This window comes from Adiantum capillus-veneris, chromosome 8 (assembly GCF_014529385.1).
Source record: "Adiantum capillus-veneris isolate H3 chromosome 8, ASM1452938v2, whole genome shotgun sequence".
Taxonomy (NCBI): Eukaryota; Viridiplantae; Streptophyta; class Polypodiopsida; order Polypodiales; family Pteridaceae; genus Adiantum; species Adiantum capillus-veneris.
The window spans coordinates 155,215,415-155,241,363 of NC_140938.1; the positions used below are offsets into that span (position 1 = coordinate 155,215,415).

Here is a 25,949-nt window from a genome sequence, read left to right on the forward strand (position 1 = left end):
CAAGCCATGGCAATGGGCCCGGTGGGAATTAGTTGTTCGACTGGTGAATCAAGGAGGCCTCATAATTCTCAACCCTGTGGCCCATGCAGAAGCTTGTTGCGCCAAGTTTGTTGTCTCCTTGGCTAAATAGGATCAAGTTTGGGCTGTCATGGTCAGAGATATGATAGAAACATCTAAACTTGGCTCGGATGGTGGAAAGTGGAGAGAGGTGGAGGTTCATGACAAATCGTTAGCCCCGGAGTGGTCTACCTTAAGACTGGGAGGCAACTGAGGAGAATTGGTAAGAAAATGCAAGAGAGTAGCAGGAGTCTTAAAGTGGGGGGAAGAAGTCATATACTTCAAGAACTCCATTTTGCATTGGTCCCCCTGGCTATCCAAAGTTGTAGATCTGCCACAAAATCCCTATTGGATTGAGACAGCCAGGAAACTAAATAATAAGGGTCTGAAGCGGCTTGGACACTTCTGAGACAGTGGCAAAAAGAGTTGGAAAACCATTGACCTTCTGGTTACCCAGTACCAACTCAATAGCCTGGAGGTCTTGCTAGTCCACAAAGTGATGAAGGAGCTTGACAATTTAGTGATGCCAATTTATGATTCGGTGTTTGACTGGAATGCCTAGAAATGGCCCGGATGCAGTCTATTAGGGAAACCCCATCCTAAAAGCATTTATCAGACAATGATGCGTAAGAAGAATTGGTCTAGCCCCCTAAACAAGCTATGGAAAAAGCAATGGCTGGAGGAAAGGTGGGAGCAAGTATTGGAGTACATATGGAAGCCAAAGGTTTCGTAGCACATGAAGGTCTTTCTATGGAAGGTAATTTGGGGTGCTCTACCGACGGGGGTGAAGATTCAAGAGAGAGGGTTTGGATCAGATCGATGCTTGGGGTGCAGGATGGCTAGAGAAGATTTGGCACACCTATTCATGGACTGCCCAACTATTAAAGGCCTCGCAGGGAAAATATGCAAGTGGGTCCAAAGAACATGGAAAATTAGGTTCTTCAAGACTGACCTATTCCTTGGAGGCAAGAATTCAGGAAGTCTTGCCCTCCTCGTCAGCACTCAAATCGTTCGATATTTATTTTTACATAATGTATGGCAGACAAGGAACTGCCGTGTGTTTGAAGGAGGTTCTGAGGTGGCAAGCTTCGCAGAAGTTACTCAAGAAAGCAAAGTGCTAATATGGACGCTCGGGTGCAAGCAACACTCAGAGGATTGGTCTAAGACTACTTGTGCATTGTTGTTAGCAGATGGAATGCCTAGGACGGCGTAAAGAAGTCAAAAGGACAATTTTTTGGACTATGTGTATCGGTGGGGGTGGTTGCCCTGATGTAATTATAGTCTCTGGATGATGTCATGGCTCAACAAGAGCATGACCTTGTAATTTTTTTTGAGGGATTGCTCAATATAATTCACTCACAATTGTGAGTTTTGCACAAAAAAAAAAAAAAAAAAAAAAAAAGGTTTGGTCATATTCAAATAGGCTTTTCTTCAAAGTCTGGCAGGATTTTCGAACTGCTGCTGCCTAGCCTACTTTCACGTGTTTTGGCTTCTCACCTGCGACACAATCGAAGCCTGATTCGAAGGTCTGAATGAGCTTATCTGTTCAACGTTTTGTTCTGACGAGAAATGAACTATGGACATTTTGTGATGTATAAACGATTTCTGCAACATAATGCCATTTCGCTTCATCCGAGAAGTCATACTTCACATGCTATAATGTGCCGTTTTTCTGCTTCTGTGAGGAGATGTGCCCCAGTTTGTAACTACTGAGGCATTGCAGTCTCATCTGTGTAAATTCAGTCCAAGTTGCAAAGTTTTGAAACAGTCTGTTCTACAGGCTATGCCACCACCTGTGCTGCTTCCTAATGGCTATGCCGCTTGCCATGCTGTAAGTATCAGTATCACCTGCATTTTTCTGTGAGGGTGATCTTTGCACTCTTTGATGCCTTCAGGTTCTGCTTTAGATTTTCTTGTCCATTACCTGAGACTGAACATCTTGATACAGCACATCCCAATTTTAGTATTCTGATTCTCTGGCACAGTCCTATGCCCTACAGTATCGTGCCTCATTCTGATTGCAGGTGATAGGGGATGCCATCAACAGGTGTAGACACAGTGACAATTTGTCTAGAGTTACTATTGTCATCAAGCATCTTGAGAACAATCCTCCAGCTTTGTTGTCCTCGTTTGAAGTTCTAGGTGAGGATTTTTGTGTCCCTTAAGCATTATGCCTTGAACTTGTTATGCTTGATCCTGTGCTCACATTTCCCTCATTTTGCAGTCTCCGATACAGGTCCTGGCATCAGTAGGGAAGAGGTCTCAAAGCTATTTCAAGACTTTTCATCCGCTCCCCTTACTCATCTGTGTGATGCTACTTTGTTTTGGGGTAATCACTTTATAACCACAAAAACACATGTTCTACAAGCAGATGTTACTTTTGGTAGAACTGTGGTGTAATTTCTTTTGTATTTTTTCTGCTGGTAGCAGGAGGGGAAATGGTAATCTTGACATCAGGTAAACCTTGAGTGCTTGTTTTGGCAACTTCTGCTTGTTGTCCTTTGCTAACTTGCATGTATGGCAAAGAGTTCCCGGAAACTGAGGTTCGACAGTATCGTGTGACAAACGCATTCAATCAAACAACAATAATGCAGCTGCGGTCTCTTTCAAAAGACAGTGGGAGATTTAGGTATCCTGAAGCTCATTATTAGAAACTGTGTATGCCATTATTGTATAATCTCTATTTGATGTTTTCTGTTCAGTTGATAAGTTGTAGAATCTAAATTGCTGCACTAAGAGTTTTGTGTAAGTGTTACAGTGGCTCAAGCAATTAAGAATTTTGTGTGATTGTTACAGCGGCTCAAGCATAGTTCTGAACTTCAAGGGTTATCCTAGAGAATTACTTCTGTATATCTGTGACATATGTTGCAAGGTATCTATGTTGCTTCAAATCTGTTAATCATCACTAAGAAAATATTACTGAGTGCTTTTACCATTCCTTTTATGGACGTTGCAAACAAACCTCTAGCTTCAATCTTTCAAATTTTGTGCTGAGAGAGAGAGAAGAAGAAGAAGAAGAAGAAGAAGAAGAAGAGAGTTTTAACGATGTAGGAAACTATCCCAAGAGACCTTAAAGATCTAGCCTACGAGGAGTTGAACTCAAGACTTGTTATTCAAGATGGAAATGGCATAACCAATCTACCACACTTGAGAGAGAGAGAGAGAGAGAGAGAGAGAGAGAGAGAGAGAGAGAGAGAGAGAGAGAGAGAGAGAGAGAGAGAGAGAGAGAGAGAGAGAGAGAGAGAGAGAGAGAGAGAGAGAGAGAGAGATGAAATGAAATGAAATGAAATGTTATATTAACGTCTTCAAAAGGCCAAAGTGACCTATGAGACCAAAAAGTTACAATGTGGTGGATCTGATACAAAGTCAGAGTAACGAAATGACAAAAATGACAAAAAAAATATGCTATGGAATCCTGGACTGCTAGGTGTGAATGGGACAGAGCAGCTAGCTGGGGTAGGTAAATCACAAGAGATCCAGCATTGGTTGCTGGCGGATCTCATCAATCTCCTCCATGGTCAGTAGTCTGACCGGGCGTCGTGCATGTCGGGCCAAAGTGATCCGAAGCCTCTGGTGCAGCCTTCTTCGATACTGTGTAGTCCTCCGCAGTTGCGGGGGTCTGGATCTCCCCAGCTCGGAGACGGAGAGAGAGAGAGAGAGAGAGAGAGAGAGAGAGAGAGAGAGAGAGAGAGAGAGAGAGAGAGAGATTGAGAGAGATTGAGACTATATTAACATCTGCAAAAGGCCAAGGTGATCTATACAGTTTATTTCTATCTTCCTCTTACAGAGTCGGCAGATTTGATCCTTTCGTCTCTACAGCCTTCCATCTATATATCTCTGTGGTCAACTCAGGGACAATGTACAAATCTGACCAATGGCTGTGTGTAATCCATGTGATAGCATATTATCCAATATACTGGGGAGAGATGAGGAAGCAAAGCTCGCTCTCAAAAGAGCTGGCAGATTGGATCCTTTGTCTCTGTATAGTATATGGCTCCATGTACTTATCTGTGTTGGAGTATCCATACAACTCAGTCGATGGTGAATCCATTTTTGACACGGTATGGATCTAACCCCTCTGTCTCTTAAGAGCTGGCAGATTTGGATCTGCCCAATAGTTGTGTAATTCATGTGATAGCTGAGTATCCGTTTAACCAAGCCAGATGATGAAGCCATCTGCGATGAGATTCAGATCTGGCCAATAGCTGTGCGTAATCCATGTGATAGTCGAGTATAACTGGGTCGGCTGATGAAGTGATCCGTGATGAGGTACGGTTCTGACCCCTCCGTCTTTGGCTCCCTCCCACAGAGCTGGCAGATTCCGATCTGCCCAATAGTTGTGCATGATTAGTGTGCTAGCTGAATGTCCGAATAACTGACTCGGATGCTGAACCCATATGCGATGAAATGCAGATCTGGGCAATAGCTATGCATAATCCATGTAATCATATAATGGGTTCAGATGATGAAGCCTTCTATGGTGGGCTGAAGAAAGTCACTGATAATTTGCCATCCTCGGGCCATGGGGAAAGGGGGGTTGGATCCAGGTCCACTCTATACCCCATCTCAGTGTCTGGACGCTTGCCATAGTTATCTTGTTCTGACCAGCTGAGTCTGAATGTAGAGCAATTCAAGCTCAATACTTGTACACGACTCATCTGAGCATACCAAGTGTCTCACCCTTGTCTGGGAGGGGGGGAGAGAGGAGGAGAGTTGGGCTCAGGAAGCTTGTTGCACAAATGTTTGCCTACTCTAGGGTCCTCACCAATTTGCCTGGTTACCCTCACAGTCTCAGCCCCCACACCCACCACTCATCGTCCACCAGTCCTCGTTAGCAGACCCCATTGCCCTCTCTACCCCAGCCCTCAGTAGTCGCTAGAGTCACCTGTGCACATTTGGGCGCTGCTCAACATCTGCAACTATCCCATCCCTAGTTGACCAGCCGGCACTTGTTCAGAGGGTTATCGTCATTTGGCTATGTTGGGCATCACTTCATTTGTGACAGGGCACACATGGCAGCTGGATGCACTTGCTGGTTAGTGCTTTGGGAGCAGAGACATTAGGTGTCAAAGTGATGACATGGCATATCCCTAGCAGATAAAAATGATCCCAACTTATGGATCCTTTTTGACGGGGCCCCAGGGGACACTAGAGTTATCAAAATAACCCAAATTGCGTGCACTGCTGATGTGAACAGGATGTACGGACACCACAAAACGCGCTGACTGGCTGATGTGGCAGGCTGTACGGAAATCCGCGATTTGTGCTGGCTGAGTATGCAGCACGGAGTTGCAATGGGCTGAGTTTGCAGCACTAGTTTTTGGACCGGAAGCTTTTGAGAATTGAAGCTTTTCATGTACTGCTTTTAGAAGGCTCGGAGCCTATAAATTTGTAATCAGGGCCTCTCTTCTGCCAGAATTGCCTGGGAGAGCACTGAGCAGAGAGAACCCTCGAACTTTGTACTTTGCTCAAGCATTAATTTAAAAATAAACACCGGAACTACGCCGGGCCGTGTCATCTCTATTAAAGTGTGATAAAGTTTTGTGAAGTGATTTTAAGTGGTTCGCCATAGTTACATGGGACGGCGGGTCGAGGTCGTGAATGGGGACGGGGACGGGGACGGGACAGCAAAAGTCAGGAAACGGGGACGGGGGTCGGAACGGCAAAAAAAAGAGAGTTTTTTTGGCATTTTTTGACCTACACACATGCCACACGCATAGAGCATCACTTTGACCACAAATTTACACTAAATAGATTAAAGAGCATGAGTCATATAGGTGCAAATGTGCTAATAAAACATCGAGAAATGAGGACCCAAAGGGTGGTTTTTATAGCCATTGGGGTGCTTCAAAGTTCAAACATATGGCTATTCGAGAGGAACTAGCCATTAGAAACAATCAGTTTTTTAAATTTTAAAAAAAGTTGATTGCCGTCCCTTGCCGTACCCTACCATTCCCTGCCGTACCGTGCCATCCCCAAGACGTTTTGACTGCGTTCCCACCTAGTAGGTCATTTGCCGTCCGTCCCCACCCGTCCTCGTCCCAGAATCGGGCGTCCCCCGTCTCTAGTGTCCGTCCCCTCTATCCCCTGTTACTATGGATTTCGCTTGTGGTGCTAGATTCCCAACTTGGGGTGCCCAAGTCTGCTACAGTGGTATCAGAGCTCATAAAGATTCTTCTTCTACAGAGGATCCGATCCTTTTTGTAGCACAATTTTTTTTCCGAAAGAATCTTCGTGCCCCGACCCCAGACTTACTAGCCACTCCCACCCTTACTTCATCGCGTATCGGGCGTGCTCCCGTCTCCAAAGGGCATAAGCCATAAAGAAACCCAGATTACATATGGGTTCTCGTGGAGAATTTGACAGAGATAACACCTCTCAGCGGGAAGGCAAAGAAAAGTTGAAATCCGGCGCAGGAACTCAAAAAAAGAATGAAGATTTGGACAAATTTTCAGCAGAGAAGTTTGCCAGAACGGAGTACAAATGTCAATTGCAGGTTGACACATGTATGAAAAATTGATCGAGTACTCCAGAGACCCGAGATTTGCGAAAGACCTGAAGAATTACCAGATTGATGAGATTCGCTCGAGAAGGCGTAGGCCATTGATTCTCCTCTCAGGTCGGGAGGAAAGCTTAAAGATAGACGAGTGCAGAAAAGCGGAAGCTGTACTTGCAAAAAGAGCTGGATAGAGCTCTTGACCAGAAGATGAACCAGGTATTGAAAGGCTCAAAGCACCTTTCGAAAGAAGAGATAGTCGGTAGATTTCCCTGGTTATTTGGGTTGGAAGTCGAGTTTCGAGGTGGCAAGCAGATCGAAGAAGCGTGCTCGTTTCGAGGATGACTCATATATTGTAAGGTGGAGCGGAAGTGAATGTTGAACTTTGCTCAAGATGAGTGCTCTGAACTATGCTCCAGGGTTCTTTTTACTTACAGAAGGGAGAGCCTTCCGTTCCTTTAGTGAGAGAGTGCAATGGACACAAACAAAGTGGTGAACACTATAACCGGCCTATACAACGTAGAGGGCGGTACTATTTCAATTACCTGTTAACTTTACACGGAGCACTGAGAAGGGAAGAGAACACAGTTGCGTCCAGCGACTAGAATGTCACTACGCACATGAGACCGACACCCTGTAGGCCCCAAAGATTGGCGCCCCTTTCGGTATTCTTTATTCAAATTAAGGTAGATGATCCGACCACTTAGCACAAGCTTTCACAAAGCTGTCCAAACCTGGCGAGGGCTGAAAACGCAGGTCTTCGACTGGATTTCGGCAGCATAACGGCACAAAAACCCCTGTATGTCAAAAGCACCTGTCTAGGACAGATTCCCTCGCTATCTGGAAGCTTTCTAGTGAGCTGTCACAGAAATTCAGCGGGCTGTAATTCTCTGTTTTTCACTGCCGAGTGCCCAAAAGCTTGTACACTCATCCCAAGGCTCTCACGAGGCTCCCCCGGGGTTCCGTTGCAGTTTAGGTGCGAAACCCTAAACCTGCAGAAAAACACAGCAGGCTGTAATTCGCTGTTTCGGATTGTTTTTAGTGGAGCGAACACGCCTACGCGTGTCCCAAGGGCTCCCGCACGCAATGGGACAGTTCCCCTGTGAACTCGACGAGTTTTCATGCGAGCTCGCAATCTTTCGCGATGGAACTGTGCGTACCTGTGGGGGATTAGCAATTAGAAGGCTCTTGCCTTGGCAAACGCGCGTAAACTCCCAGAATTGTACTGTAAGGTGCAACGGAGTGAATGTTGTATTTTCTCAAGATTAGTGATCTTTATTGCTCAAGGTTCCTTTTAGTTCTTAGGGAAAGAGAGAGCTTTCTGTCTTATGAAGAGTGCTGTGATCACGAACAAAGTGAGTGGATCTTGTGCGTGCAAGTGAATGAGACTGAGAGAAGGAGAGAGAAGAGATACGACACCCGAGAGGTTGTAAAACCCTCCTCCGAAGGCCCACTCTCGTCGGCGAGAGTGGTCTATTCTTTGATTGCACAAAGGTGTACAATACGTATGCAATGGACTGATGCAACTTGGACTATGCCGATGACGACGACGGTGGTGACGACGACTCGATGGCTGAAATCTGAGGTCTTCTAATCGCTGATTTCGGGGACTGTTTCGGTGGCTGAAAATGGCTGTTTTGGCTAAACTTGGGGGATCAATGTGCAACTGAATGGGGGCTGATCTGCTACTGTTCTATATGCTGAATTCTGCGTTTTACCCCTGCTGAAACTGCAGCTCTCCTAGCGTTAGTGTTGGGGTTGAAACCGTTGAGAAAAACTGAAGTCTTGCTGGTGTTTTTGGATGAAAAACGCTGGCTGAAGTAGGGCTTTTCTGCAAATGAAAAACGCTAATGCTGATGGTCTTTGCGGTGATCATGCAAGGGGGAACAAGCGGGAATCTGATCTGATAGGAATCGCCAAGGACCTGCTAGATTGGGCTGGCGATGGGTGTCCTGAAAACGCCAAGGGAAGGGATCACGGTGGCGATGGGGGTCATGAGGGGGGGTACTGTTGAGAAGTTGCCTGTTGAGCAGGAAGCTCCTGTTGCCTCTTCTCCCAGAAAGTGCTAACTTGGGTTTGCTTATATATTAACTTAGCGAAATTGCCCTACCTACTTTTGTTGGAAAGTCACTTAAAAATAATAAGTGAAAATCCCAATAAATAGGAAAATAGGCTAAATGCATTGAAAAATTCCCTTAACTGATGCTAATGGATTCTGATGGGAATTCCGATGATCATACTGTGTGTAATTGGAGGATATGCATCTATGCTAAGTGACTGGGCATGCACGGTCTACGAATAGACTCACAAAAGTGCCAAATCATTGCTAATCTAAACTGACTGAACCCTGCTGTGGTGTAGCTTGTCCACGGACACATAGGGTTGGGATGTGTCACGTTACATTCCCTCCTCTTTTCAAAGTGAGGTACTGGTACCGAACTGTATGGCGTCGAGGGAGATCGCCAACACCATCCGGAATCCTGGAAGGGACTCTTCGCCGGCCCACTCTGATGTGTGGGTCGTGCGGTACTTGAACTTCATAAAGGTCGGCAATACTTGCTTCTTTGGGCCGCGCCGAAAGCGACTCAAAGTCTTCTGTGGCTCCTTCGATGCTTCAACTTCGTCTAGAGTCCTGCTTCTTCCGTCTTCAAGAATCTCCATGGCTGAAAATTCCTGAAACCAGCTCCAACACAAAACCATGAACATACCCATTCCATGTAAAGTGAAGGAAACAAATCTTGTCTTCTCTAAAGACTGTGTATGCAATGTAGATGAACATAGAGACGGAGTGACAACCCATTCATCAAACACATGCAAACAATGTGGTCGAATCTTTTCTGTGTGATCGAAATCAATCAACTGTGGCAAATCACAATGGAAATGCCCATGCTTGGTGCTCATACTATCATATGCCCGTTCGGAAACTGTGTCATGCCAAGGAAGAGACATGGAATGCGCCTTCCTAACATACAAACTTTTCAACTTTTCATGAACAATCCGCATATATCCGTGCTCATCCATGAGAGAAACGTGCTCAACATACAATATGTCATGCCTAATAAAAGGGATCACATACCGATGCTGACTAAAATACAGGAAACCTTCACGAATGAAACACTCGAACAATGCGTGCGTATCAAACATGCGAACACATAATACTTTCTGTGAGAGTTCTTTGGACCAAGGCTCGAGAGCCAAGATCGGTTCTTCTTGAATGATCGAATCATCTTGTGGGGTTTCTTTGGACCTCGACTCGAAAGCCAAGATCGATTCTTGGTGATTGATCGAATCTACAACGAGGTTAGCTTCGCTAGAAAAAGCATCCACTAACACATGATCCTTGTGAACAATCACATCATCTTCATGCAATTCATCATGCTTGTGAGAAATCACATCTTGATCATGCAAATCATCATGCTTGTGATTGGCATCCAAATCATCATGCTTAGCAATATCATTCAAATCATCATTCTTGTCATTCAAATCATCATGCTTATCATCATGCAAATCATTGTGCTTATCACTGTCAATCAAAACATCATGCAAGTCATTGTCAAGCAAATCATCATCATGCTTCACACAATCATGCAAATACTGTGTGTCATGCTTTGGAGAAGAAGAGACGGAGAGAGTCTCCTTTTCGTGATTCTGTGCAAAGTACGCCTGTACTTGAGAAAAAAGTCGCAACATCTCTTTGTTCTGTCGGTCGCTCTGTTCTTTGAGGGCTTTGTTCTCACGATCAAATTCTGCTTGTCTTTCTTTGGCTTCCAAGCGTGCTTGCTCGCTCTCACGCGCTATGGCTGCCATTCTTTCTTGGTACCTGCGCTCTATGGTTGCTATATCTTCTTCGTAGGCTTTTCTTTCTGCTTCTCTCTCTTGGTCCAACTCCTCCATAGGAGTTAGTGCAATCTTTGTCGTAGATGGGGAAGGGTCGGAAAAACCTCTTGGTGGGGAAAATTCTTCTTCGCCTCTCTCATGCTCATCACCTCCAAGCGAAGTATCCATTCCGCTTCGAGTGATGATCATTCTGAAGTCGTGGGTTCTTGTGGGTTCTTAAGTTCACGAGGAACTTGGGTTCTTGAGGGTCTTGGGTCTTAAGTTCATGAGGAACTTGGGTTCTTGGGGGTCTTGGGTTCTTGAGGTTCTTGAGGTTTTCGTTCGCTTGCAAATCGCGTTGGAGAAGGATCTTCTCTTTACCCGAGTTCTACCCTTTTCTGCGGGCGCACCCCTTGGCGGCCTTGCGCTCACACCAAGGTTGCTTTTTCCCACCTCACGTCGATTGGCCGGCCGCTAAGTGCACGGTCCGCTCTCAATGAGTGAAAAGAGACACAAGGGGAGGCTGGACAAGCCCTTCTTTCTTGGGATTCCTGTCACTCTTCAACAAAACACGATTAGGAATCGACACGCCCAAGCGAACTTGGGTTCGTGCGACCTCAACAAGCAAAAAAAATTCTTGTGGTTCTTTCCTTGAGTAATGCAGAACATTGCCAAAGCTCTGATACCAATGTAAGGTGCAGCGGAATGAATGTTGTATTTTCTCAAGATTAGTGATCTTTATTGCTCAAGGTTCCTTTTAGTTCTTAGGGAAAGAGAGAGCTTTCTGTCTTATGGAGAGTGCTGTGATCACGAACAAAGTGAGTGGATCTTGTTCGTGCAAGTGAATGAGACTGAGAGAAGGAGAGAGAAGAGATAGGACACCCGAGAGGTTGTAAAACCCTCCTCCGAAGGCCCCACTCTCGTCGGCGAGAGTGGTCTATTCTTTGATTGCACAAAGGTGTACAATGTGTATGCAATGGACTGACGCAACTTGGACTATGCCGATGACAACGACGGTGGTGACGATGACTCGATGGCTGAAATCTGAGGTCTTCTAATCGCTGATTTCGGGGACTGTTTCGGTGGCTGGAAAATGACTGTTTTGGCTAAACTTGGGGGATCAATGTGCAACTGAATGGGGGCTGATCTGCTACTGTTCTATATGCTGAATTCTGCGTTTTACACCTGCTGAAACTGCAGCTCTCCTAGCGTTAGTGTTGGGGCTGACCCCGCTGAGAAAAACTGAAGTCTTGCTGGTGTTTTTGGATGAAAAACGCTGGCTGAAGTAGGGCTTTTCTGCAAATGAAAAACGCTAATGCTGATGGTCTTTGCGGCGATCATGCAAGGAGGAACAAGCGGGAATTTGATCTGATAGGAATCGCCAAGGACCTGCTAGATTGGGCTGGCGATGGGTGTCCTGAAAACGCCAAGGGAAGGGATCACGGTGGCGATGGGGGTCATGAGGGGGGGTACTGCTGAGAAGTTGCCAATTGAGCGGGAAGCTCCTGCTGCCTCTTCTCCCAGAAAGTGCTAACTTGGGTTTGCTTATATATTAACGTAGCAAAATTGCCCCACCTACTTTTGTTGGAAAGTCACTTAAAAATAATAAGTGAAAATCCCAATAAATAGAAAAATAGGCTAAATGCATTGGAAAATTCCCCTAACTGATGCTAATGGATTCTGATGGGAATTCCGATGATCATGCTGTGTGCAACCGGAGGATATGCATCTATGCTAAGTGACTGGGCATGCACGGTCTACGAATAGACTCACAAAAGTGCCAGATCACTGCTAATCTAAACTGACTGAACCCTGCTGTGGTGTAGCTTGTCCATGGACACATAGGGTTGGGATGTGTCACGTGACATGTACATGTTCATCTGAGTAGCCCAACTAGTGGGGCATTACCATATGTGCCAAAGGGGAGAGAGAGATGCACGAGAGCAAATCATCGCGCTACATGAGACAGAGGAGAAGGCAAGCTTTCCATTAAAGTTGTAGACCTGCACCCACTACTCACACACACTGTAGGTCACTTATTGAGCAAAAATCAGCCCCTAGCCTCAAATGGGCGCCTCCTCTTGCTGAGGTGTCCTGCAGGGTGCTCTCTTCCTGCCAAGTGTCCAATTTGCCCCTTTGAGTTAATTCCCTAGTTCCCACTCACTTATAAAGTTGTAAGTGACTTTTTGAGTGGCCCAGATTTCGTTTGGCGGGCACAGGCTTCCATACTCATGAGAATTCAATGCTAACTGGCCCGACCAATCCCAGACTGACCGACCCAGACTCTCGATGTGAGAAACCTATTCGGCCGCAGCCGTTTCACACTGGCCATGCAATGTCCACTTGCACCTTTTCAAGGGTCCCGGGGAAACAAGTAAAAATAATAAATAAATAAAAATATATAGTACTTATTTATTGAAGGCAACAGGAAAAATACACCTCCAGGTGACAAACACTGTGAATGAAGGTGTATGAAACTGAGAGATAGAGAGAGAAAAATACGACACCAGAAAGTTGTCAAACCCTCCTCCGAAGGCCCCACTCTCTATGGCGAGAGCGGTCTACTATTGATTGCACACTCTCTACAATGCTTTGGACTTGCCGGTGATGTCGACGACGACGAGACGGGCTGAAAACTGAAAATGCCAATGGCTGAAATCTGCAAATCTTTATCAGCTGAATTCAGACTCTACGGCGATGACGACGATGCAACGACGACGCGCTGAAAACGTAGATGCTGAAATCTTCGTTTTCCGGGCTGAATCTGCAAACTACGCCGTGCGGCGAGGATCTGTTGCGAGAAGGTGAGATTTGCGAGATTCGGGGGTTCTACTGCAATGCCTGACTGCTGAAAATAAAAAACGCTGGTGCTACTCCTGATTCCGTCGCGGAGAAACTGCAAAACGCTAGGGTGGCTCTGCAGCTTCGAAAACGCTAGGGCTGATTTGGTCTTGCTGTGGAAAATTTGCTACAAAAACGCTAAGGCTTCTGCTTGGTCTGCAACTGTCGCCAAGAAATCTGCAATGCAAAACGTTGGAGGATCTGCAATGCTGAAAAACGCTGGCTTTGTCTTGGTTGAAAACGCTAGGTCTCCTGCCCGAAGGGGTTCTGCTGAGAAGGTGCCTGTTAACACAATGTTCCTGCTGTCTCTTTTGCCAGAATGTGCTAGCGCTAGGTTTCTATATAGACAAACTTAGTAAATTTGCCCTACCTAGTTCCCAACAAAAGTCACTTAAAAATAATAAGTGAAAATTGGCTAAAATAGGAAAAATAGGTCTATGTACTGTAAAAATGCTCTTGATGGAAATCTAATGATCATGCTGTGTGCAACTAAAGGATATGCATCTATTTCAAGTGTCTGGACATGCACGGTGTGCGAACGGACTCACAAAAGTGCCAGAACACTTCCTAAGCTAACAGAACTGAACCCATGTCATGCAGTAGCTTTCCACGTACACATAGGGTTAGATGTGCACGTGACATCCCCTCCTTTTCAAAGTGAGATGCTAGTAGGTACCGAACTGTATGGCGTCGAGTGAGATCGCCAACAGGGTCTGGAATCTTGGAAAGGACTCTTCGCCGGCCCAGTCTGACGCGTGGGTCATGCGATACTTGAACTTCATAAAGGTCTACAACGCTTGCTTCTTTGGGCCGCGCCGAAAGCGACACAAAGTCATCTTCAATGCTTCCACTTCGTCTAGAGTCATATGTCTAACTTCTTCAAGAATCTTCGAGGCTGAAAATTCGTGAAACCACTTCCAACACAAAAACATGAACATACCCATTCCATGTAAAGTGACTTGAAAAATACTATTCCCTCGAAAAAACTGTGCATGCAATGCAGATGAACAAAGTGACAGAGTGCCAAACCGTGCATCAAACACACGCAAACAATGGGGTCGAATCTTGACTTTTTGATCTAAATCAATCAACTGTGGCAAAACACAATGGAGATGCTGATGCTTAATGCTCAATCCTTCTTGTGCTCTTTCGGACACTGTGTCATGCCAAGGAAGAGACATGGAATGCGAATTCCTTAGGTGCAAACATTTCATCTTTTCATGAATAATCCGCATACATCTGTGCTCATTCATGAGTGAATCGTGTTCATCGTACAATATGTCATGTCTATGAAAAGGGATCACATAAGGACGGTGACTAAAATACAGGAAAGCATCACGAATAAAACACTCGAACAATGCGTGCTGACTAATCATTCGAACACATAATACTTCTTGTGGGGGTTCTTTGGACCTAGGCTTGAGAGCCAAGATCGGTTCTTCATGTTTGATCGAATCTTCCTGTGGGGGTTCTGTGGACCTCGACTCGAAAGCCAAGATCAGTTCTTCGTGATTGATCGAATCTGCAATGAGGTTAGCTTCACTAAAGAAAGTATCAATTAACACATCATCCTTGTGAACAATCACCTCAACTTCATGCAAATCATCATGCTTGTGAGAAATCACATCTTGATCATGCAAATCATCATGCTTATCATTATCATCCAAATCATCATGCTTGTCATTATCATGCAACTCAACATGCTTATCATCATGCAAATCCTGTGTGTCATGCTTTGGAGAAGAAGAGACTGAGAGAGTCTCCTTTTCTTGATTCTGTGCAAACTGCACCTGCACAATAGAAAAAAGTCGCCACAACTCTTTCATGTGTTGGTCGCCCTTCTCTTGTCTTGCTTTGTTCTCGCGATCAAATGCTGCTTGTCTTTCTTTGTTCTGGCGATCAAATTTTGCTTCTCTTTCGTCGCGCTCACGCGCTATGGCTGCGATTCTGTCTTGGTACTTACGCTCTATGGCTCCCATTATTTCATCGCTTTGTAACTTCCTGTCCATCATCATCTTGTCGAAAGCCTCCATAGGAGTTAGTGCAATCCTTGGCGTAGATGGGGAAGGGGGAGGGTCGGAAAAACCTCCTGGTGGAGAAAATTCTTCTTTGCCACTCCCATGCTCACCACCTTCATGCGAAGTATCCATTCCGCTTCGGGTGATGACCATCCACTGAAGTCTTGGGTTCTTAAGTTCACGGGAACTTGGGTTCTTGTGGGTCTTGGGTTCTTGAGGTTCTTGGGGGTCTTGAGGTTCTTCTTTCGCTTGCAATCTGTGTTAGAGAAGGATCTTCTCTTCACCTGAGTTCTGCTCTTTTCCGTGGGCGCACCCCTTGGCAGCCTTGTGCTCACACCAAGGTTGCTTTTTCCCACCTCACGTTGATTGGCCGGCTTGCAAGTGCACGGTCCGCTCTCAATGAGTGAAAAGAGGCACAAGGTGAGGTTGGACAAGCCCTTCTTTTTTGGGATTCCTGTCACTCTTCAAAAACACGATTAGGAATCGACACACCCAAGCGAACTTGGGTTATGTGCGACCGCAACAAGCAAACAAATTCTGTGGTTCTTGTGGTTCTTTCCTTGAGTGATACAGAACACTGCCAAAGCTCTGATACCAATGTAAGGTGGAGCGGAAGTGAATGTTGAACTTTGCTCAAGATGAGTGCTCCGAACTGTGCTCAAGGGTTCCTTTTACTTACGGAAGGGAGAGCCTTCCGTTCCTTTAGTGAGAGAGTACAATGGACACAAACAAAGTGGTGAACAATGTGAATGAAGGTGTATGAAACTGAGAGATAGAGAGAGAAGAATACGACACCAGAAAGTTGTCAAACCCTCCTCCGAAGGCCCCACTCTCTATGGCGAGAGCGGTCTACTATTGATTGCACAATCTCTACAATGCTTTGGACTTACCGGCGATGTCGACGACGACGAGATGGGCTGAAATCTGAAAATGCTAATGGCTGAAATCTGCAAATCTTTATCTGCTGAATTCAGACTCTATGTCGGTGATGACGACGATGCAACGACGACGCGCTGAAAATGCAGATGCTGAAATCTGCGTTTTCCGGGCTGAATCTGCAAACTACGTGGGATCTGACCGTGCGGCGAGGATCTGTTGCGGAAAGGTGAGATCTGCGAGGTTCGGGGGTTCTACTGCAATGTCTGACTGCTGAAAATAAAAAACGCTGGTGCTACTGTTGATTCCATTGCGGAGAAACTGCAAAACGCTAGGGTGCCTGCAGCTCCAAAAATGCTAGGGCTGATCTGGTCTTGCTGTGGAAAATTTGCTACAAAAACGCTAAGGCTTCTGCTTGGTCTGCTGTCGCCAGGAGATCTGCAATGCAAAATGTTGGAGGATCTGCAATGCTGAAAAACGCTGGCTTTGTCTTGGTTGAAAACGCTAGGTCTCCAGCCCCGGGGGGTTCTGCTGAGAAGGTGCCCGTTGAACACAATGTTCCTGCTGCTTGTTCTACCAGAATGTGCTAGCGCTAGGTTTCTATATAGACAAACTTAGTAAATTTGCCCTATCTAGTTCCCAACAAAAGTCACTTAAAAATAATAAGTGAAAATTGGCTAAAATAGGGAAAATAGGTCTATGCACTGTAAAAATGCTCCTGATGGGTTCTGATGGAAATCTGATGATCATGTTGTGTGCAACCATAGGAAATGCATCTATTATAAGTGTCTGGGCATTCACGGTTTGCGAACAGACTCACAAAAGTGCCAGAACACTTCCTAAGCTAACTGAACTGAACCCATCATGAAGTAGCTTGTCCACGTACACATAGGGTTAGATGTGCACGTGACATATATTTCTTCGTCTTCAGAGAGTTTCGACAGTTCGTCGTCCTCTAGTTAAAGAGAGGATGAGAAAAGGCAGGAGAAGCGGAGAAAAAGCAGATTTTTGAGAAATTCTAGAAGGCATGGAAGGCCATCTAGCAGTTCAGGGGAGAGTGACCAGATGAGCAAGAAGACCAAGGAGTTCAAGAAAGGGGGTCAGATTGTCAGCTTGAGACGTTTCAAGGCTACTAGGACACCCATCGAGCCCTTGAGTTTGTACAACAGTTTGGCGTCTCCTTCTGTGGAGCTAGGTTCACAGAACACTCCAAGGTGGTGCGAAGGGCGACATCTCACTTGAAAGGAACCGCACAGACATGGTGGTCTACTTTGTTGTTACGTAGAGAAGTACCTGCGACGTGGTTAAAATTCAAGAAAATTTTCACGTCAACTTGGATATCAGATGAATATGAAAGAGATGTCATCACGGCTTGGCATCACATGAGAATGACTAAGAAAGATACATTGGATGACTACTACCATAGGTTTTGGGATACTTATATACCAGTATCTTTGTTTTGGAAGATTACTTTGAGAAACCAGATTGAGCGGTTTTGCTTTGGATTACCAAGAGAGATTCGAGATTATTGTCTAAACCAGAAGTCTGACTCTATTCAGAGACTTATGGGACATGCTAAGCAACGATTTGGGGAATGCATGCTGGCTCATTGACTCTATTCAGAGACCTATGGGACATGCTAAGCAACGATTTCGAATGCATGCTGGCTCATTGACTTATCCAACGGACAAGATAGTATCCACCTCAACAAGGCAAGAGTCTACCAGTGAAGAGAATGAATCAAGGGAACTGGATGACAGCTCATTACAGGAGTCTGGAGAACCAGACAATGGTTCCGACGAACTAAGGGAACCAAATGCAAGTTCATCAGAGGATTCCGGAGAAGAAAAGGGATCAGCTGATAGTGCGTTTCAAGGTTCCGATGATTGAGGCCGACGAGCCGACAGGGGAGGCTAGCTACCCCCAAGTCGTCCCGGGACACAAGGAAAGACAGGAAAAGGGAATGAGCCGGTAGATCAGAGAATTCCCCAGATCCAGGTGAGATGCCAATCGACAGGGAGCTTGAGGAGCAACCTGAAGTAGAAGAGAGCCAGGAGATACTTGTTCCCGAACAGATACTAGCTCACAAGGAAAGGAAAGCGAAAGTTAAAGTCTTACGGTGGTTCTTAGTAAAATTCAAGAACTATTCGGCATTGGATGCGAAGTGGATGATGGAGGAGGACCTAGCAGATACTCCTCAGATATTGGAACTTTACCCTAGAGGCTTTCGGTCTAACTTCCACTATTTCGATAGATCTCGCAGATCAGCAGTGTTGAATCTAGTTCAGATGGGACTTCACGATAGGGGAGTTACTCCGCTCCTTTGCCACAGGTTACCCAGATGGAATAAAGTCACTGATTTTCCTTTGGATTTCAGGGATACTGATGAGCTGATAGAATTTTGCTGCATGATTTTATAAATGAAGTGCTTTGAAATGGGAGTTGTTGAAAATGAATCTGATTTATCTGTGCTCTCTCATGTGACTGTGTTTGAGTGCAGGTTTGAAAGATGAAAGCATTTCGGTCTTGAGATTCTGACATCAAGTGAGATTCGGTGTGGATTTAGATTTGATTGCTAAAGACGTTGCCGAGAGATCATGGTCCGAGATCTCGATGGATTTTATGTGATTTGAATGAATGTGATGTGGGTGTTTAGTGATTGTCGTCTTTGTGCAAGTGCTGGATTTGGGTTGTCTAGTACGTCGGTACTTAAGAGTCCGTGTCTACTGAATTAGTTTTTGGCTTATGTTTGATTTTGCAGGCGTAATCGAGGACAATTACAATTCTTTCAAGAGGGGGGTGTGTCACAAAGTGACGACGTGGCATATCCCTAGTAGATAAAAATGATCCCAACTTATGGATCCTTTCCGACAGTGCCCCAAGGGACCCTATAGTTATTAAAATAACCCAAATCGCGTGAAGTACGGACATTGCAAAACGCGCTCGTTGGTTGACGTGGGAGGCTGTACGAAAATCCGCGATTTGGGCTGGCTGAGTTTGCAGCGCCAGTTTTTGGACCAAAAGCTTTTGAGAATTGAAGCTTTTCATGTATTGCTTTTAGAGGCCTAGAGCCTAGAAATTTGTAACCAGGGCCTCTCTTTTGCGAGAATTGCCAGGGAGAGCACTGAGCAGAGAGGACCCTCGGACTTTGTACTTTACTCAACCGAAAGAGGCGCCAAACTTTGGGGCCCATACCTCTGGGCATGGAACTATGCCGGGCTGTGTCATCTCTATTAAAGTGTGATAAAGTTTTGTGAAGTGACTCTAAGTGATTTCGCGTGTGTCGTGCCAGATTCCCGACTTGGGGTGTCCAAGTCTGTTACAATAGGTTCCTAGGAGTGGTGGAACGCCTCTTCATACTATGTCATAAGCACAACAAGAGAAATATGATCTCTATCTGATTTATCGCGAGAAGTGCAAACAGTGAGGATCCTGTCAAAGTCAACGATGTGGAAGTGTAGAGCGATGGGGAGAGAGAGAGAGAGAGAGAGAGAGAGAGAGAGAGAGAGAGAGAGAGAGAGAGAGAGAGAGAGAGATTTGATTTGATTTGGTATTAACGTCCGCGGGGGGCCAGAAATGACCCATGGGACCTCAAAGTGATACATAGTCTCCCCTCACGGGGGTGTATGGTGTGGTGTGTGTTATTCTCTTTTTGTGTTCCTATGAGTGTCTTTTGATGCTCAAGTATGCGGGTGAGGTATGTTCCGAGAGTTGTAGGGGAGGGGTCTGTCTTGGATAATAGGTTCGCAAAGGTAGAGCAACCGCTTAGAAGTGGTTGAAAATTAGCCCGGATGTGAGCGTATTCTGGGCATTCCAATGTCACATGTGCTTCATCTTCGGGAGCTTGCATTGTACATGATGTGCATATCCGTTTAGAAGCATCAATTTTCAGCCTGCCCTTTGTTTCTATTTTGAGCATATGTGACCTTGTGCGCATCAAAGAGATGGCTCTTTGTGCCATGTGGGGCATGGGTGTTCGTATGTGGGCCTGGGCTTCCATTGGGTTTGTGCTATAGCCTTCCCAATACTTTGTGTTGACATGCTTGCAATAGTATTCAAATTTCGAGCGGTGTTGCGTTGTCTTCCACTTGGTGTGGAGGCTATTTAGTAATGCAATTTCAAAATTCAGCATGTGTTCTCCCTCCTTGCCCTCCTCAATAAGCATGTCCACATATGTCTCTACATTCCATTTAGCGAACCATTTCTTAATGTCCTGTATGAGGCTCGATGACAGAAATTTGCTTTTTTTTGTCTTTTGCGGCGCACATCCCGTTTCCCATGCAATGCAGGGGATTCGAGTAGTAGGCATCGCTTTGACCTTCATGATATACGTGTACATTTGTTGCAATGTTTTCATTTCTAGTGGTCTCTTGCCTGTCTCCAAGAGTAGCACGGAGTATGGTGTCGTCTTTTTAACCCCGATGTGTCGACATAGAAACTTTTTCTGAATTTTTTCAATTTCATTCCATGTGTGGGCTGAAATGCTTGCTCCCCAGATTTCCACTCCGTAGAGGATGGCTTGCACTACGCATGTCTCAAAAATGGTCGCTTTTATCTCCCATCTTTTTATGCTCCTTTGTGTGCACATGTTTTCAAATTGATAGTACTTGGCATGGCCGATGTCAATTCTATTATGTGCGCATTGTCCCCAAGCATAGTTTGCACGGGATGTCAATCCCCAAGTACTTGAAACTGTCGACTTTCTCAATTTGTTTCCCTTGATACATGAGGGGGGTGTGGATATCCATCTTACGAGTCTTTACAATCATGAACTTTGTTTTGTCTACATTGATCGATAGACCCACATTTTCACAAAAAGCATGTAACGCATCGACCAATTTCTGTAGAGCTGTAATGTCATGGGCGAAAAGAGCCACATCGTCTGCCTAGATGAGCATGAGAAGTGTAAGCATCCCGATGGCTGTTTCATCCCCTTCTAGTTGAGGGAGGAAGCTTTCTATTTGATCAATGCACAATCCAAAAAGAGTAGTGGAGAGAGGGAATCCTTGTTTGACCCCCATGTTGCTCGAGAAAGCTTTGGACAGTCCTTCGTGCGTTTTTAGTTGACATATGACTCTGTCATAGAGACATGCTACTGCACTCCTGAGATACATCGGTACTTTTATGCATTCCATCCTTTTCCATATACCCATTCTCGGGACCGTGTCAAAGGCTTTAGTGAAATCTACAAAGCAACAGTATAATGTTTTTCCCCTTAGCCAACTCTCTTCCATTAATACCCTGAGTGAAACAAGGTGATCAATGGTGCTATGTTTTGGTCGAAAACCTGCTTGTTCTTTTGCTCGTTTTCCATTTGTCTCTGCCCATGTGCTTATGCTTTGTTCTAAGATGCTTCCCAAAAGCTTTGGCAAGATCCTACCATAATGGTACGGTAGTTGGTAGGCTGGGGATTTACATCCCCTTTTTTGTAGAGTGCTTCGATCCAGTTCTTTTGCCAATCCTCGGGTAGCCCTTGAACAATGGCTTGGTTTAGCATTCTATGGATCCACTCTCTGGCTCTCATACCTGACTATTTAAGCATTTCTGAGTTCAAGTGTAGTATGTCCGGAGCTTTCCCATTTGCAAGTTTCTGTATGCCTTTTTTAACCGTTTCGGAATCAAAGTGGTCTTGGGCATGGAGATCGGTTTGCATGTGTGGCATTTCTTCCGCATTATTATGCACATATAGTTGTTCCACATACATGTACATGTCATTTGAGCTTATGTCCCCCATAATGTCATGTCTCCGTCCTTTTATTTTCAGCCATTCCTTTTTGGGATTTTTCTTGAAGTTGGCTATGTCTTGTGTCTCCGTGCGTAGCTCATAGTTTCTTCTTTTCCGCCTCTTGAGATTTGTGTAGTCTTTTGATAGAGTTTCCCATTCCGTGTTCGTCGTTGACAGTGCCTGCAATTGTTTTTTGACATACTTGCACTCTTCATCAAACCATGGGTTATGCGGTAGCCCTTTAACATGATTTCCTCGCCGATGCGTTTTTCCCATTGTTTGTTCCACAGCGTCACATAGAGCTTGTTTGAAAATTGGCCATGTTTGTTCAATGTGTGATGGCATGGGTACATGAGCAAGTGCATTGTCTAGATGTTCTGCATACATTCTTTTCTTGTCCACTTGCATTTTGTATGTCCATGATCGGGCATGGGACTGTTTTTGTGCTTTTTGAGTGGGAACTTGTAGCCATACATGGATTGGGGTGTGGTCCGAATTGGGTGATCTCTTCCCAATTGTAAAATTACTTACAATATGGGATGCCTCATAGGCAATCAATACATAATCAATAACACATGCCTTTGTTGGCCGTGTAGCATGTGCATTCTCCCGATTTTTCAAACTTACTTGTTCCATTGACGGCGATTAGTTGTAAGGATGTCATCATACTGAGCAATGCAATACCTTGCGGGTTTGTAATGAGATCTTTCGAACATCTCTCCCATGTGGGATCTAGTATCTCATTATGTTCAAGCATTGGAGGTGTCATGAGATCCACCATTTGCATTTTCACATGTGCTATGCGAGCATTCATGTCCCCAATAAGCATAATCATCCCTTCTTGCGCATAGGCATGGATATCGGCATACAGATCCTCGAAAGGGTAATTCTTCTCTACATTGAAGGCACCATAGAATGGTGACTCTCTATGGGGGATGTAGCACCCGGCAATGAACATAGGTTTAGGTTTTGTGTCAAACTTGATCCATATGTACCGTTTATGAGCATCTGTCTTGCAAATTGTGATCATTTTTCTGAGTTCCTCTCGGTATATCACTGCGACGACTCCTTGTCCCCTCATTTTTGTACATGGCATCCGTAGGGAGTGTGTGACATATCCTTCAATGTGTGGTATTCTACATGCGTCGTGTTCCATGTTTCCAATAAAAAGAGAATATCGGCTTGTGGTAGGACTTCCGTTAATCCTTCTCCTTTATGCCACGGGAAGCCTCTGCAATTCCAACTTGTCACCTGTAGATCCGTGAACCCATGGGTCTCGCATTGTCATTTTGTTTCCTCTTTTGCTTCCCCTTTCGTGTTCGCTTGGGCTGTTTTTTTGTTCATGCGAGCTTCGTATGCTTCACGTCTGGTCTTTTGTTGGTTCGGCGTTCTATCTTCACTGATGTATAGTGCGCTATCCTTTAAGTAGATGCGAGCGTTTTCGAGGATAATAGCCCTCTTGCGGGCATCCAGAAGTGTGCATAGGATTGCCCGATTTGCTTCTGGTTTCTTCTTGCCTACTCGATGTGCACCATATACCACCACATCATGCATTCCGAAGTTAGCGGAGATCATTTCCGTGATGTCGGTGTTCAAGGTAATGACCTTCTCGTTGTCGGATTCGGGGATGCCCCGTATTACGATGTTCATTTTTCTTTTCTCTTGTTCGGTGTATTCTTTGTCATCCTCATTAGCATACATGTCTCTGTTCATTGAGGAAGTCTGAGGCATTGGTGTGTTTGTCAATGCATCTTTCCAAGAGCCCACATTTTCAGATATATTCATTTGCGCAATCTTTTCATCGTGTGTGGCTAGCGTGTCTTGCATTGTAGCTGTGTGCTTATCAAGAGCACCCTGGAGCTCTTGCATCTTCTCCTCTTGGTGACGGACTCGTAGGTCTTGCATTTGGAGCTTATGTTCCAATTCTTGGTTTTTTAGAGCTAGGTCTTTGATTTCATCGCTCTACTTCACGATGGTGGTGTGCATCGAGGAGATGAGTCCCCATATGTCTCGTAATGAGCATGGTGGCGTATTCCCTTCCATGATGTCCGGTTTCGGGGGGGTTGTTTGCGGTATTGGTTTGGGTCCCATGGTGCGTATAGGTGAGGACCTGACAAAGAGGCCGCTTCTGGAAATTCGCAGGTTCACAGTGTCATTCATGTGGCCATGGTGTGTGGGGTGTCAAAGGAAATGCAGCACTCCTGTTTGTAGATGCGGTTGGAAGGCTCTGGAATCCTAACTTTCGAGAGCTGAGACCGCAGGAGCTCCATGCTTTCGGCTACGTCTCCTGTCTTCAGCGCTTCTGCATCTACCTCCCGTTCCTCCCCTGTTGCTGCTGCTTCTTCCTCCTCCTCTTCTTGGAGATCACGCACGCACGATGAGAGAGAGAGAGAGAGAGAGAGAGAGAGAGAGAGAGAGAGAGAGAGAGAGAGAGAGAGAGAGAGAGAGAGAGAGAGAGAGATTGTTGAACCAACCCACCTTGGCAATGAATTGATGATTATACAATGGGGCTAGGTGTACTTATATAGTCACCTTAGCAAATTGCCTACCCAGAGTTTGGTAAATAAGTAATATAAATACCTAAAGTCAAATTAAATATTTGGATCACTTTGGGCAGTTCACTTGAGATGCCATAACTTCAACACCCTCTCTGCAGCTCATCTGGACATAAATAGTGAGACCATGTTGATGAAGAAGCTACCATGGACACCCCAGAAGCGTTTGACTACCATATACACCTCGGTTGTGCAACCTTCAACTCTTTAGCTTAGAAGAATGCCATCTTGACCATCATCTGCCGCATAGAAAATTGAACTGTAGATCACACTACGTCCACGAATCCCCATTTGTGAACTGTGAACACATCACCCCCAGACTTTCTAGACAATGACCTTTGAAACACATCGAGTCCATAATCCGGCCAAAATCAATGGAGTGAACCAATCAACCTTGGCAAGGAATTGATGATTATACAATGGGGGTGTCACGTGCACATCTAACCCTATGTGCATGTGGACAAGCTGTTCCTACTTCTAGGGTTTAGGTAGCCTAGGGAGTGTTCTGGCAACGTTGTGAGCTTGTATGCAGGGCGTGCATGTCCATGCACTTAAGAGTAGCTGCATACCCTTTGATTGCACAACCCCGGATCATTAGCATCAGTAGCCAGTACCTAGCATGAGCATGATTTACCACCGCATGAACCCAAAGTTGCAAGGCATGTGAACTACCTCTTAAATGAAGTCAATTTATTAAGTGACTTAATGTACCCAATTGTGGAGGCTAAGGGAGCAACTGCTCGACCCAGTTCTCAACACATATAAAAGGACAGCCTTGGCGCTAGAGAGAAGCAGGAGACAGAAGGAGAGAAGAGGCATCAGGTGCAGAGGCCCTCCCAGCGTTTCTCAAGCAGTTCACCCCAGCGTTTTCAGCAAGACCAACGTTTTTGCAGACCAGCAACAACGCTTTCAGCCTTGGACAGCAGCGTTTTCAGATCAGCCATTAGCCTCGCAAGGACCCGCACCATCCGGTTGTAGATCCTCGCCGGATTTCCCATCAACACCCAGATTAGCCTAGCGTTTTCAGATTCGGCAGACCTCAGCCAGCGTTTGGCAGATTCAGCCCAGATCAGCCAGCGTTTTCGCATTTCAGCCCTAGCTCGACTCGGCGGTTGCAGATCAGCCCCGCAGTACTGCCATAGTAGCAGATCCACAGTAGATTACCTAGCGTTTTCAGATTTCAGCCTTGACCACGTTGTTGTCCTCGTCGATACCATTATCGTCGTCATCGTCGACATAGTTGTCATTAAGTACCACAACATCTAGAAGCATTGTACCAGACTTTGTGCAATCTAAAGAAAATACCTCTCTAGCAATAGAGAGGGGGGTTCTTGGAGGGGGGTTTGGGACCCCATCTGGTGTCATTTCTTCTCTCTCTCTCTCTCTCTCTCTCTCTCTCTCTACCACTCTCTTGCACTCTCACTCACAGTTTGCATTCCACTCTCGTGTTTAGTCATTGCACATTCTCTCATTAAGTCAAGGAAGGCTCTTCCTTCCCGTTAGTAGAAGGAACCTTGAGCACTTACTATTCACTCATCCTGAGCCATACACCATCATTCACTTTT

At 45.4% G+C, this 25,949-nt stretch overlaps 1 protein-coding gene across 9 annotated transcripts in view; it reads left to right on the forward strand.

The window, feature by feature from the left end:
* Window positions 1-1,500: 1,500 nt before the first annotated feature.
* Window positions 1,501-25,949, forward strand: part of LOC147453207 (type 2 DNA topoisomerase 6 subunit B-like) — a 47,197-nt gene continuing 22,748 nt past the window's right edge. For 6 of the 9 annotated variants that reach the window (XM_086518672.1, XM_086518673.1, XM_086518675.1 and 3 more), the window contains exons 1-6: window positions 1,501-1,583; window positions 1,838-1,888; window positions 2,082-2,199; window positions 2,282-2,386; window positions 2,488-2,514; window positions 2,584-2,686. In XM_086518672.1, the coding sequence (XP_086374798.1) occupies window positions 1,841-1,888; window positions 2,082-2,199; window positions 2,282-2,386; window positions 2,488-2,514; window positions 2,584-2,686 (401 nt within the window). In that variant the 5' untranslated portion in view covers window positions 1,501-1,583; window positions 1,838-1,840. Of the gene's footprint in view, window positions 1,889-2,081; window positions 2,200-2,281; window positions 2,387-2,487; window positions 2,515-2,583; window positions 2,687-2,853; window positions 2,930-25,949 lie in introns of all 9 variants that reach the window. The other 3 variants (XM_086518676.1, XM_086518677.1, XM_086518674.1) reach the window with 2 other exon arrangements.